We start from the raw sequence: 14,081 nt of genomic DNA on the forward strand, positions 1-14,081 counted from the left end.
AAAAGAGAAAGGAGAAAAAAAAATTTTTTTTCACTTAAGCTGTCACAATGCACCTGCTGACCTAAGCGGTCAAGAAAAGCGCCTGCCAAACCTGCTCTACATACAAGATGTGTGTGAGTGTGTGCATGCAAAAGAGAGAGAGAGAGAGAGAGAGAGAGAGAGAGAGCGAGAGAGAGAGAGCGCGCGAGAGAGAACAAGGGGAACATGAAACTGGCAACCAGAACTACAAGATGCAGTATATCAGATCCGATGGAGGAAAATGTTAACCAGAGATTTCAAATGGACACATAATATGGTCAATGTGCATATCTCATGACAGCATTTCCAGTACTATTAAACGTGCTATACTCTGATACGAGTACGTTTCCAGGTTGTTTAGAGAACATTCATTGCTAATACTATTAACGAATTGTTTTTGCTATTCAACTACAATAGCACAAAAAGAAATGTTCAGCCCACCAGTATCAGACCTTTTTAAAACTCAACTAACCACCTACCCACTTCCCCTCATGCTTTCATTCACCACAGCTCTGAAGTTCAGATAATAGAACATTGCCTGCAGAATTTTAATTTATCATCTCATCCTTTAACAGTTTGCACAGACATGTTGTCTTTAAATATACTGCTTCACCGCAGACTGGCACCTTTGCTCCCTATTGTGGCTCAAGTGGGAAGGGAAACTACTTCAACAAAGTGAGAAGTGAACTGAAATTTGTATTTCTCAGGCACACAAAAGCGTTTCACATTGTGTGTGTGTGGGTTGGGGGGGGGGGGGGGGGGGGGCTGGGGGAGTGTAGATAGTGTACACCAGTGTGTAGCATTCACCTGAATGATGCGACGGCAGCCACAGTGCCCCAGAACACCCACCACACACCAGCTATTGGTGCCAATACCTCAATGACTGCCATGATGTGATATCGATTCCATCGATTCAGGGGCCTGAGATTGATATTAAACGATATCTCCATTTCACAGATGCAACCAAAATATATTTTGAAAAATTGACTCAGCTGTTTCCCGCCACTATGAAATACTACATATTTCAGTGCAAATAAGGACCCATGATGAACTGAAACTTTAACAGATGTCAAGTCCGGGAAGTGGCTGGAATTAGAGTGTCCCAAATAAAAGTGGAAGAACTGGGATAAATGAAGTGACAGTTCAGTTCTCACTATCCGGTTATATTTATTACTGACATGTTTCAACAAGAGTATAAATCTAAATAAGTAATAACCTACTGATTATTGTTTTCTGCTACAAAAAGTCCAACTTGTTGATTTGCAAACAAATATGAAGAAAGACATTATTGGGCATGTGAGGACAGTTTGTTCATATCTTCTTGCTTTTGTGTGTGTGTGTGTGTGTGTGTGTGTGTGTGTGTGTGTGTCAGTGAGTGAGTGAGTGAGTGAGTGAGAGCGAGAGAGAGCATGCGCGTTCTGAGCCAAGTGAAATGAGAAAATGGCACTTTTTAATAATAATAATAATAATCATAATAATAATAATTTTATTTATGGGCACCTTTCAAGACACTCAAAGACACTTTACAAATAAGGTACATAAGCAATATATGAAGAAACAAACAATAATAATCAAAAGCAATATGAAACAGAATAATCTATTCTACAAAAATGAAGACATGATTTAAAAATTGAAAGACTAGAACTATTACATATGTCTTGAGGCAAGGTATTCCAAAGACTCGGAACAATACTAAAAGCTAAAAGCTCTACATCCCATGGTAGTCAAACGTACAGAAGGTGTAGCAAGAGTTATAGAAGCAGAAGACCTTCCTAGAGCATTTTTTAATGCAAAAGTAACGGATTTAAATACAGATGTAGTGTAATTAGTTACTTTAGTTATCAGTCACACTATAATGTAAGACATGCTATTCCTGTGTGTATGAGAGGTAGAGAGAGAAAGCGTGAGAGTGGTGTGCCTAATTTATGAGCGCCCCACCGGGAATTCTCCTGATTCTCCCAATTAGTTTAATTGTTTGTTTATGATTCGACACCATGCCAGTTACCATGGCTATTTTTATGGTGAGAAACAGGTTGAAATGTAGCAAAATATGAAGAATTTACAGAAGTTGTTTAAAGTTTATATTCGCTAAGAATTCTAAAACTTTTAAAAATTTAAAAATCTTTTCATATCAAATCAACAAAAAAAAAAGGGTCCTAGAGGAGTGTGAAAGCATCACAGTCCCATTAAAATATGCCTCAGAGATATTGGACTTTGACATAAGGGACATAAAGGAGGATCTTCATCCAGTAACAGATACTTGAGAGTGAGTCTGGAGATGGCCTGTTTGGTTCTCCCAATTAGCCACTCCGGCTATGGTCATCCTTAAAAATTATTCATACATCGATGTCTACGCATCGGATTAATACATCAGATCATTGGTTATTCGATCGATACATCGATCTATATCGATGGATCGTTACACCCCAAGTAGACACACAATAAAATATGACAGAATGGCAGAGAGAGAGAGAAAGAAAGACAGAAACAGAGAAGAGACAAATGTACCATTAACGTCTCTGCAGCCCCCCAGCCAGTAAAGTCATCTGTTATGATCTCAGAGGCACAAGTTCCAAATCATATGGGATATAAACTTTACAAGTATTACTTTTTTTTTTTATTCTTTTTCTTAAATCAGGTTATTTGTAGCAGAAGTTGACTAAAATAATGAGAAAAGGTGGATTTAAAGAAGGCTGAAAAAAAGTGAAAAAAAATGCAGATTAGAAGAAAAAGAGGTATAAGACTTTCTGTTGAAAAGATACAGCACACACAGATGCACCGAGTCTTACTTAAATCAGACCAGAGGGAGATACTGTCTACTTCCCTTCCACTCCTGTCCATCCCCGTCTCTAAATGATTCAGTGTGTGTGTGTGTGTGTGTGTGAGACAGATGAAAAGATAAAAAGAGAACAACAAAAAAAAAGGGTGCAAAAGTAGACTAAATTCAGGTCATCTAAATCAGGGCTATGAATTAGTTCAGAGTGTGGGCCTGACTACAAAAACACCACCAGTTGGGGGACTAAACATGTTTTTCCTTTCAGTATTTTCAGTATTACTTTTGTAAGTGCAACATGGCCAAAATAATTGTGAATCCAACTGTGTAGAATAGAACTGTAGTATAAAACATGAGAACAGTCTGGTTTAAATAAATAAATAAATAAATAAATAAATAAATAAATAAATAAAACACGCCTTGAACACATCCATTTATCAAATAGATATCCTAATGTGTATACAGTATCTCACAAAAGTGAGTGCACCCCTCACATTTTTGTAAATATTTGATTATATCTTTTCATGTGGCAACACTGAAGAAATGACACTTTGCTACAATGTAAAGTAGTGAGTGTACAGCTTGTGTAACATTGTAAATTTGCTGTCCCCTCAAAATAACTCAACACACAGCCATTAATGTCTAAACCGCTGGCAACAAAAGTGAGTACACCCCTAAGTGAAAATGTCCACATTGGGCCCAATTAGCCATTTTCCCTCCTCTGTGTCATGTGACTTGTGTTACAAGGTCTCAGGTGTGATAAATTTGGTGTCATCGCTCTCACACTCCCTCATACTGGTCACTGGAAGTTCAACATGGCAGCTCATGGCAAAGAACTCTCTGAGGATCTGAAATAAAGAATTGTTGCTCTCCATAAAGATGGCCTAGTCTATAAGAAGATTGCCAAGACCCTGACACTGAGCTGCAGCACGGTGGCCAAGAGCATACAGCGGTATAACAGGACAGGTTCCACTCAGAACAGGCCTCGCCATGGTCGACCAAAGAAGTCGAGTGCACGTGTTCAGCGTCATATCCAGAGGTTGTCTTTGGGAAATAGACGTATGAGTGCTGCAAGCATTGCTGCAGAGGTTGAAGGGGTCAGGGGTCAGCCCGTCAGTGCTCAGACCATACGCCGCACACTGCATCAGATTGTCGTCCCAGAAGGAAGCCTCTTCTAAAGATGATGCACAAGAAAGCCCGCAAACAGTTTGCTGAAGACAAGCAGACTAAGGACATGGATTACTGGAACCATGTCCTGTGGTCTGATGAGACCAAGATAAACTTATTTGGTTCAGATGGTGTCAAGCATGTGTGGCGGAAACCAGGTGCGCAGTACAAAGACAAGTGTGTCTTCCCTAAAGTCAAGCATGGTGTTGGGAGTGTCATGGTCTGGGGCTGCATGAGTGCTGCCGGCACTGGGGAGCTACAGTTCATTGAAGGAACCATGAATGCCAACATGTACTGTGACATACTGAAGCAGAGCATGATCAGTATGCAGTATTCCAGCATGATAACGACCCCAAACACACCTCCAATATGACCACTGCCTTGCTAAAGAAGCTGAGGGTGAAGGTGATGGACTGGCCAAGCATGTCTCCAGACCTAAACCCTATCGAGCATCTGTGGGGCATCCTCAAACGGAAGGTGGAGGAGCACAAAGTCTCTAACATCCACCAGCTCCGTGATGTCGTCATGGAGGAGTGGAAGAGGACTCCAGTGGCAATCTGTGAAGCTCTGGTGAACTCCATGCCCAAGAGGGTTAAGGCAGTGCTGGAAAATAATGGTGGCCACACAAAACATTGACACTTTAGGCCCAATTTGGACATTTTCACTTAGGGGTGTACTCACTTTTGTTGCCAGCGGTTTAGACATTAATGGCTGTGTGTTGAGTTATTTTGAGGGGACAGAAAATGTACACTGTTACACAAGCTGTACACTCACTACTTTACATTGTAGCAAAGTGTCATTTCTTCAGTGTTGTCACATGAAAAGATATAATCAAATATTTACAAAAATGTGAGGGGTGTACTCACTTTTGTGAGATACTGCATATGGGTTTTAATAATAATAAAAAAGAAATGTTGCCAATGGGGAATTATCTTCTACAAAGCAATATAAACTAAGGCTCAACTCTTGTGATCTTTGGTGTAAACCTTTATCCACCCAGGATGTGTCTCTAGATGTCTGATGACGTCCAGAAACACACCTATTTTCTCTGACCTTCCTATGACATGATTACATAATCTCACCAGGTTTCCTAGGGTATTGTAACAAGACAAATTTATTGTCATTTAACTCATACAAAATTTCAGTTACACCTACAAGCCCCACCTCATATACTTTATGCCAGCTTATGATCACAACTGGCACCCGCCCCTGCACCCCACTCGAACCCGAGCGAAAATTTGGTCTTTAATGATCCGCCACACCGTCTTTGATCAAAAGGTGCAGGCTATTTGTTGGTACCTTCGATTATTGAAGGCTACAGCAGGGGGCAGAGCTTTCTCTTACAAAGCCCCACAGTTATTGAACAGCTGTCCAATTAGTGTTCAGGACTCAGAAACAGTCCTTCTCAGTCTCAGTATTTGTTTCAGTATTCATATTTGTTTAGCCAAGCCTTTTGTGAATAGTTTTTTTTTTCTTAGGTAAAGGAGCAGACCTAGAGGGCTCACGGGCATAGAGTGTTGTGGTGAACTGGAATGTTGAATGCCGTCTCACACACTGGCTGCTTTATGTCCCAGGGAGGCCACATGTCTGTGTTACCTTTTGGCTCTCCCTTTTAGTCATGCAGTCATAGCTGGTCTAGCCGGAGTCCCTGCTTTCATTCTGCACACAATGTCACGTAATGGTTAAGGACAATGTACAATTAGCATACCTAATAATCCCTCTCTCTCGCTCTCTCTCAAGTTAAACATGGCACTCCAGAGATACCAGTGATCCTGCCCCCTGATGTCCTACTTCTGGTAGCACAGTTATAGAAGGGAATTATTTATAATGGCACTATCCCTCATCACCCAGAGGAGGATGGGTTCCCTTTTGAATCTGGTTCTTCTCAAGGTTTCTTCCTCATATCATCTCAGGGAGTTTTTCCTTGCCACTGTCGCCTCTGGCTTGTTTTATATCCTGAATTTATATATTTCTGTAAGGCTGCATTGTGACAATGTCCAGTGTTAAAAGCGCTGTACAAATAAAACTGCATAGAATTGAATCAGTGAACATGGACCACCACAGGACCACTGCTGAGCATACATTATTTGTATTGTGAAATGTGGTGTTGGCATGTTATTTTATCAGATGCGGCAGTTCTGCTGTGGTTTTCAAACAATATCCATCCTACGATCAGGATGTCATCTACAAGGTGGACCAGCAAGGTAGGTATGTCTAATAAAGTGGCCAGTAAAATAACACAGTGAGTCAAAACCTGAACAAAAAACATCTAATTCACTTGTATCAGCATGACAGACTACTATCTGGGCTACAATCAGTAATAATAGGCCTACAAATTAAATACTAAACTTAAATATCAGTGTGTGCAGAGCTTAACAACATGCTGCTCACATGCATCAGACAGACACTTACAACTGTACCATAGTATGCAGCCTGCTCTATTATTTTGTCCAGTGGGAGGAAAAACCTATGGTGGATTAATTTGAGTTGCATTGCTGTCTAACTGGAATTCAAACTTAATCCAGGCTTTGCTTAGAGGAACCAAAAACCACAAACCACTTCTGCATATGTAGATATTCACATACAAAGAAACAGACATTCTCAAACACAAGCTTCTGTCGTGAGTATACTCGATGTTCAGTGGACAATTTCATAATATGTAAAACACACTGGAACTGCACACTTAGCAAACTTAGAACATAACACGAGTCCACACGGGTGATTACTCTCAAGAAGACCTCATGTATACATAGACAGAAATATAGAAATACTGTACAGGTGCATCACAAAAAAAATAATAAAAAAAATAGAAGATCGTGGAAAAGTTCGTTTTTTCCCGTAATTTAATTCAAAAAGTGGAACTTTCATCAACTCTAAATTCATTACATTAAGTGAAATATTTCAAGCCTTTTTTTATTTTTAATCTTGATGATTACGGCTTACCTCATGGAAATCAAACATCCAGTATATCAAAATACTAGAAGAAAGAATTTATAATGCTGTAAGATTCAATGCCATTTTAGAGTATAATTGACTAAAATGAATAAATATGACGATGAAATTTTGACTACATTTAAAGGATATTTAAAGGATTACTGAACAATTTTTTTCCAATGTCTGAATATTCTTAAGAATGAAAATTTCATTGCTCTTTCAAAGCGTGTACTTGCGTTATTATGCTATTGCATTACCATTGTATCAGTGACATACAATGGTCTTAAAACGACAATAATATCGTTTATCGCAATTATTTCTGGGACAAAATATCATCCATCAAAACGTGACAGGCCTAATGGGAAGTGCCATGTAAAAGGCCTTGATATCTTGTAAAGATTTGCACTGTGCAGGGTTGTACGAGTATGCACATTTTAAGGACGGACAGACGGACAGACCGACCCAGTGAGAGCAAGCAAGCTTACACAGCTTATATCGTCTCTGTTAGCTCATTTCCATGGACTAGGCGTCATTGTTTAATAAACCATTCCATGCTTTCGACCCACAAATGAGCAAATGCTCAACTGGCAAAATTGTTAAAAAGATCATTAAAAATCAAAAAAAGATTAGCAAAATGGCTGTCTGGCTGAAAAATTAAACTGACTGAATGGCAATGTGATTATAAAAGCTAGCAAACTCTGTCTACAGAAGCTAGTTACATAAGTCAAAGCAATAAATCTTGCAAAATCCTGCATGGATGTTATTACTTTTACACTGTTCATTAGGAAACATTTCATGAATCCGGATAAATTTGAAAACGCTTATTTTTCTTATATCAATCATGTCACGTGACCTATTCAACGTTCGATAGCATTGGTAAAGATTAATGTCAGTTTGCACAACCTTCGGATTGTGTTTTTAAATAAATGCCTGGCGGAAAGCTTCTTACGTTTTTTATGCATGTGCAGTATAGGGATGTAAGCGTTTTAACACGTTTCAGTGTGGATAAGCAATTTCTTGAAAAGGTTTGAAAACGTCAGTGTAGACGGAGAGCGTTTTCAGATCCATCCGGATTCATAAGGACGTACCCTCGAACGTACAGTACGTGCAGGCTGTTCGCCTATCTGTAAAAACAGAGTAGAAGGGGGGAAAAAAAGAGGAGCAGAAAAGAAGAAGCAATAGGAAAGAAGGAGTAAATGAGAGGAAGAAGTAGAGACTGTGGACTATTATCTCCACAGGGAGGAGAGATGGAGGGGAAGAAGCAGTCAGCTCAAAATGTGCCACTTGATAATTAGCACAGCACACTGCAGCCTGAGAGCAAAATCTCCAGGCAACCTTTACTATAACTGCCACTGCTGCTCCTCCTCCTCCATGTGTGTGTGTTTAGATGGAAAATGACCTGTAACCCACCCAGCTCATCCTGCTGTCATCAACAATAGTGGCACATCAGCTGACTGACGCATGTGTGTATGCACACACAGACAGTAAACCCAACCCTGCTACTCCCTAGAAACTCCCTAAAATCGGAAACAGGTCAGCAGAGTGGAGGAGAGCAGCACGCCAATGTCCGAAAGAAGATGTCCTCCAACCTTGCTGACGCAGTGAGTGTGCATGCTCTCGGCTGTGTGTGTGTGTTTATATGAAAATAAGAGTCCATGTCCTGAGGTGTGTCCCAGGTCTACCATTTTAATGAGAGATTTACTGGCCCAGTGGAGTCCTAAATAATTAGATAGAACACGCCTAGCTAAACACACACACACACACACACACACACACACACACACACACACACACACACTATCCCTGTTCTTTCAAATGGCAATTAGTAGGAAATTCAGACTGTTACTGTTGACGTGACTAATGCTGCCTTCTTGTTAAAGCCATTTACTGCGTTTTACTACAAATTATTTCCCAACCTAAATATTATACATATAATTGTGTCTTCACGTTAAGCAGAAGCTTCAGAAATAATTTAGATTCTGGCTCGTCACTGATCATTACTCTTTCAGTAGGGTTGTGGTTAGGAATTTATCAAAATGCAATTTCTCCAGATTAGGGAGAAGGCCGTTTGAACTGTTTGTGGCATTATGTACATTCTTGCTAGCTAACAGCTGTAGAGATGCAAAGATGCTGGATTGAAATGCTGGTCTGCCGTATTTTCTGCTCTGATTCACTAACCCAGTATCTTATGATGTGAAAAGGTCTCCCTCGAAATAGATCTTGTCATGAGGACACAAAGTGTCTCCAAACACGCTGCCAAATAGGATATGTGAAGAAAAACGGGAAAACCGAAGTAGAGTCGAAAAAACTCAAATGATACAATTATCTCCAATTATGCGCTGTTTGGAAAGGTGACTCAGAAGCACTGAGTCTACCCAAAACAGATCTGGATTCTGAAGAGTTGTGTCAGAGGTGACTCAGCTCTGAAATGGCACTTTTACCAGGCAGTAATCGCTGGCAACATCAAGTGGAGGCAGACGCCCATCTGGTCTCGATAAAAATACAGATGCTGGACCAGGCCAGACTATAGGAATATACACCCATATACAATAAACGGCTTCTTCTTTTTAAATGAAGTTAATATTATGACTGTGAAACATTAAGCTAATTAAAGCAGAAGCCATAGAGAATGGAACTGAAGGTGAACAGCACCAACTCATACGTCACATACCATAGTATTTCCATACAGTACAAGCTCAACACACACACACCACATTATTACATTCAACTCCACTCCAAGCAGTACTGTTCCAATTATTTCTGTTACTCAGTGGGAATTTCCTCTCCCCCCCCACACACGTGTGAGTTCAGTATCCTACTGTAATAAAGCAGAATTTCAAAGGGAAGCTCACTGTGTGCTTGTGTGTGTGTGTGTGCGTGTGAATTCCTTAACAGAATAGACAAGTTTTAAGATCTTTAAACAGGCGGTTAAATGTTGTTCATGCTAAATTTAAAACTATTCATATTAGCCAGCAAAAAACATTGTAGTTATTTTTGTATTCCAAAGCCACGTGCTGTTATGGTTCTGTGTGTGTGTGTGAGGGAGAGAGATCCTGTTAAACAACAACAACAACAACAACAACAACAACAACGTTCTGTAAACCTCTATGCACTAATAACTCTAATTCTATACCCAGAAAACAGTAGGTCAGATATAAAGGACACAATGTTTATCCCTCATGTCCTGTTAACTACAAAAAGGCACCCATTAACCCAGGAACCTATTTTGGTTTATTACGAATGAAACTATATTTCTGGAAAGAGATCAAAGAGAGGCCCAGCAGGTTACAGGAAGCTTTATGCGGTCACATACGCACTGCTCCAAATCTAAACAGTATTGCCTTCTGACTGACCGAGTGTATCCATCTCTCTTCTTTCTGACATTCATACACACGTTTGTCTTACAATCCTTGTGAGGACCTTATCCTTATATGGATAGAACTATTAACGCAGCTAATTAGTGATATGCTCCACCTAAAGCTAACATTAACCGGATCTAATCAGTAAACAAAAAAGAAACATTTAGCCTTTCTAGGGTTTTAAACACAAGCTGCAGTTTTTGTTTTCCTCATGGGGACCAGATAAATGTCCCCACAGTGTCAATACTGGTGCCACCATGATATAAAAGCATGCCCACACACGCACACACACACACACACACACACACACACAGCCATGACAGCACTTGGTATTTGAAGGGGAAAGTTCAGACCCCAGACTGAGTAAGCATAGGGGTGATTGTTACTATGACAACCATGCTCTACCCGATCCTCTCCCAGGCTAAGGCTCTGTTACAACCTTTATTATCTCTCTCAGACACACACACAAAGACCAGTAAGAGACAACATACTTAAAACCGTTCTTGTTTGCCTAAAGAGTTCAGGTATTTTCCAAAATAAACATTTTAAAAAGATTTATTTACTCCATATTTTGGACAAAGATTGAGCTGTAATGGTCTTAGTAGTAGTAGTAGTAGTAGCAAAACTATCTATAGTATAATATTCGGAGGAGCTTTGGAACTTTTTTTAATTACCGCAGATTTTCTGCAGATTTGGGCCAAGACGTGTCATGTGACGTCATCACAACGTTCATTCAGCCAAAGGCACCTTCGATTCATATGCATTGAACATGAGTACAGCTAAAAGCTCTCATTGACCAACAAACATCACTGTGAAAGACCTTGCAAAACTATTTCACCAAATTAAGTAGTTTCCCACAAAAAAAAAAAAAAAAAAAGCACAAAAAAATTCACAGCAAAATTGAGCATTTTGGGCCGCAACAATGACAATAAAACGCCGCCAAATCCTATACGGACTGATCTACTGTCCACACACAAGAATTGCAGCCTTTAGTTTGTCTGCAATTAAAACGGACACATTAGTTAAACAGAAATGGACGAACTGAACATCACGCAGCTGGTGCGGGTTGACATGGATACGGCCGTCTTGGAGACGACACTCGCACTGATTACATCTCAAACCGTATCGCTAGTACCGTGTCTAGTACCGAATAACTACATTATGTCTAAAACCGCATACTACAGTAACAACACGGCTGTAGTGGTGGTAGTGGCTGTAATAAATCTGACAGCCATGTTGACATGTAGGCATCTTAAGTACTGTTCAACTGTTAGTGTGATTTGTTTGCACCCTGATAAAACATCCAAGTGATAAAGAGCACTGTGTGCAGATGAGGAAATTACAATGCTTTACACAAACTGGAAGCGCCCTGGTGCAGGTGTCCGGGTTTCTGGAGTATTCTAGTTTAAATGACAAAACCTGGTACAGTGTGTGTTGAAAAATAAGATGTCCTTGTGATGAGTTCAAGTATTTTTCAGGAGTTCATGATATAAAGTTAAATGACCTGGAAAGTACATGTAGTTGGCATGAGCATTAAACCCTTGATCTGACAATTCAAATAAATAGGATTGAGAAAACACACACTCACACATCCTCAATAAAGTAATGTGCAGTAGCAAAAAACTCACCAACTAAGGTCTGTTTGCCATCTGCCACCTGCTTCCTTTTTCCATGAGAAGTTACTCTCGTCCTGACACACACACACACACACACACACACACACACACACACACACACACACACACGCGCACACGCGCACACGCGCACACAGGCTTGTTCTCTTACACAGCCTGACTCAAGCCGTAAAACTTGTACATGACCATACAGGATAAGAATACATACACTCTCATGTAGCTTGTTCTGCTTACTCCGCACTCGCACGCTCTTTCTCCATCCTGACCATTTTACTCCTCCCCTCTTCTGTCCATCCTTCACTCCGCCTACCCCTTATATGAACAATTGGTCCAACCCCGAAATTTGCCCCCTCCTCCCATTCTAGTCTTTTCAAGAGGACCAAGAATGCCATGGAGGTGTCTCCATAGCAACTAATGACAGTTAGGGAGTGGAGGGAGAGGAATGAGAGAGGGGTGGTGAGGCAAGACGAAGAGGGAGAGAGACTAATAGATGGGCTGAGGGAAAGAGAGAAAGCGTAAGCTTTATCAGAGATAAAGTTCTGCTGATCTTTCAGGCTTTGAGGAATCAAAAAATATATGTTCATTAACATAATCTTATGGTTTTATGTTCTTGATTAACGTGTGTGTGTGTAAGAAAGAGACTGCTGATCCTGAAACCAGAAAGCCCACATATGCTAGTGTGTCACCGAGTGCCTTTTTCCACATGCATATACCATCAGCTCTACTTTTATCCGTTCCTGTCTTCGTCCTCCCATCCTCCATCGCTTAAGTGAGATTGACGGGTGACGTCACAGGGTCCGCAAGCGCACACACATTCACAACTTGAATCAGTCTGATCACCGTGGAAACGCAGCGAGCCAATCGGAAACCTCCACATTTTGAAGTGAGATTTAGTTAGGGAACATCGGAGGGGAGAGAAGAGGGAAGAAAAGGAAACGGAGGGTGCGCAGGAGACCATAGGGGAAGTGGTGGGAGCGGATTGACGACGCGTTTTATTAAAAGAGGAAGGCGCATTTGGGAAATAGGATTTGATCCGAGACTGTGTGTCTCCATATTTGTGCAGATGTGTGTCCTGACTGAATATTCAAATGACCCTGTGTGTACGAGTGTCTGAGAAATGGTGTATGACTACACGAGCCACAAAAATGTTGTACAATATGTGGTCCTTAGAACTGGCCAACCGTTAAAAATGTGATTATAGTTGTAACACAATGATCAGCATTGGTACAATGAGAAAAGACGCCTGCTCAAGTTGGACTCCAATAATCAGCGGCTCACAATACAGAACCTATATTAGAGTTTTCCCTTCTTTAACCTAGATAAATCTCATTCAACACTTAATATAAGCAAGTATTCGGGATTATAATTATATTTGACTGAAATAAAATATAAAGTCTTTTTTTTTTTTTTTTTTTTAAAGAATTTCAAAAGTCATATTTAATTTTGCTCATCCATCCATCCATCCATCCATTCATTCATTCATTTTCCATACCGCTTATCCTACACAGGGTTGCAGGGAGCCTGGAGATTATCCCAGGGAACTCAGGGTACAAGGCGGAGTACATCCTGGACAGAGTGCCAACTCATTGCAGGGCACAATCACACACACACACACACACACACACCACACACTATGGATAATTTGGAGATGCCAATCAGCCTACAACGCATGTCTTTGGACAGGGGAAGGAAACCAGAGTATCCATAGGAAACCCCTGAAGCACAGGGAGAACATGCAAACGCTGCGCACGCAGGGCAGAACCCCCAACCCCGGAGGTGCGAAGCGAACATGCCAACCACTAAGAGACATCGGAATATAAATTTTAGTCATTAGTTTAGATCATTTCGTAGTGCGCCTGTAGTACCGCCACAGAACCTTAACCACCGAGCTTACTTACAGTAAAACTACAAAAACAGAACATCAAGTGACTCAGTGTTCAATACTGCCACTAAACAGCACTATAACGTGGCTTTAGAAGCCACATTGGGTTCCATGTTTGTTACTGGTGTGAAGAGGGGGATTGCAGTTCAGTTTCATTTATCAAAAGGTAGGCAGAGCCACACTGATACATCCACCATGAGGGATTCTCACAGTGTTGCAGTTTAATAAAATATTTAAACCTCCCATATCTCAGCTCAATGCGTCAGTCATGTGACGACTGAAAACACAAATATGTTTAGAAGGCACACAGATGG

The 14,081-nt window shown here is 40.6% G+C and overlaps 1 protein-coding gene across 3 annotated transcripts in view; it reads right to left on the minus strand.

Moving 5' to 3' along the window:
- fgd (faciogenital dysplasia) overlaps positions 1-14,081 on the minus strand; it is a 64,478-nt gene that overhangs the window by 26,951 nt on the left and 23,446 nt on the right. Inside the window, exons 1-2 of one of the 3 annotated variants that reach the window (XM_017468589.3) lie at positions 12,094-12,169; positions 11,880-11,941 (exon numbers count right to left, since the gene is read on the minus strand). The exons of 1 other annotated variant lie outside the window; for it this stretch is intronic. In XM_017468589.3, coding sequence (XP_017324078.1) covers positions 11,880-11,941; positions 12,094-12,101 — 70 coding nt within the window. In that variant the 5' untranslated portion in view covers positions 12,102-12,169. Of the gene's footprint in view, positions 1-11,879; positions 11,942-12,093; positions 12,170-14,081 lie in introns of those variants that run through there. One more of the 3 variants, XM_017468591.3, reaches the window with a different exon arrangement.

This window comes from Ictalurus punctatus, chromosome 5 (genome assembly GCF_001660625.3).
Source record: "Ictalurus punctatus breed USDA103 chromosome 5, Coco_2.0, whole genome shotgun sequence".
Classification (NCBI taxonomy): Eukaryota; Metazoa; Chordata; class Actinopteri; order Siluriformes; family Ictaluridae; genus Ictalurus; species Ictalurus punctatus.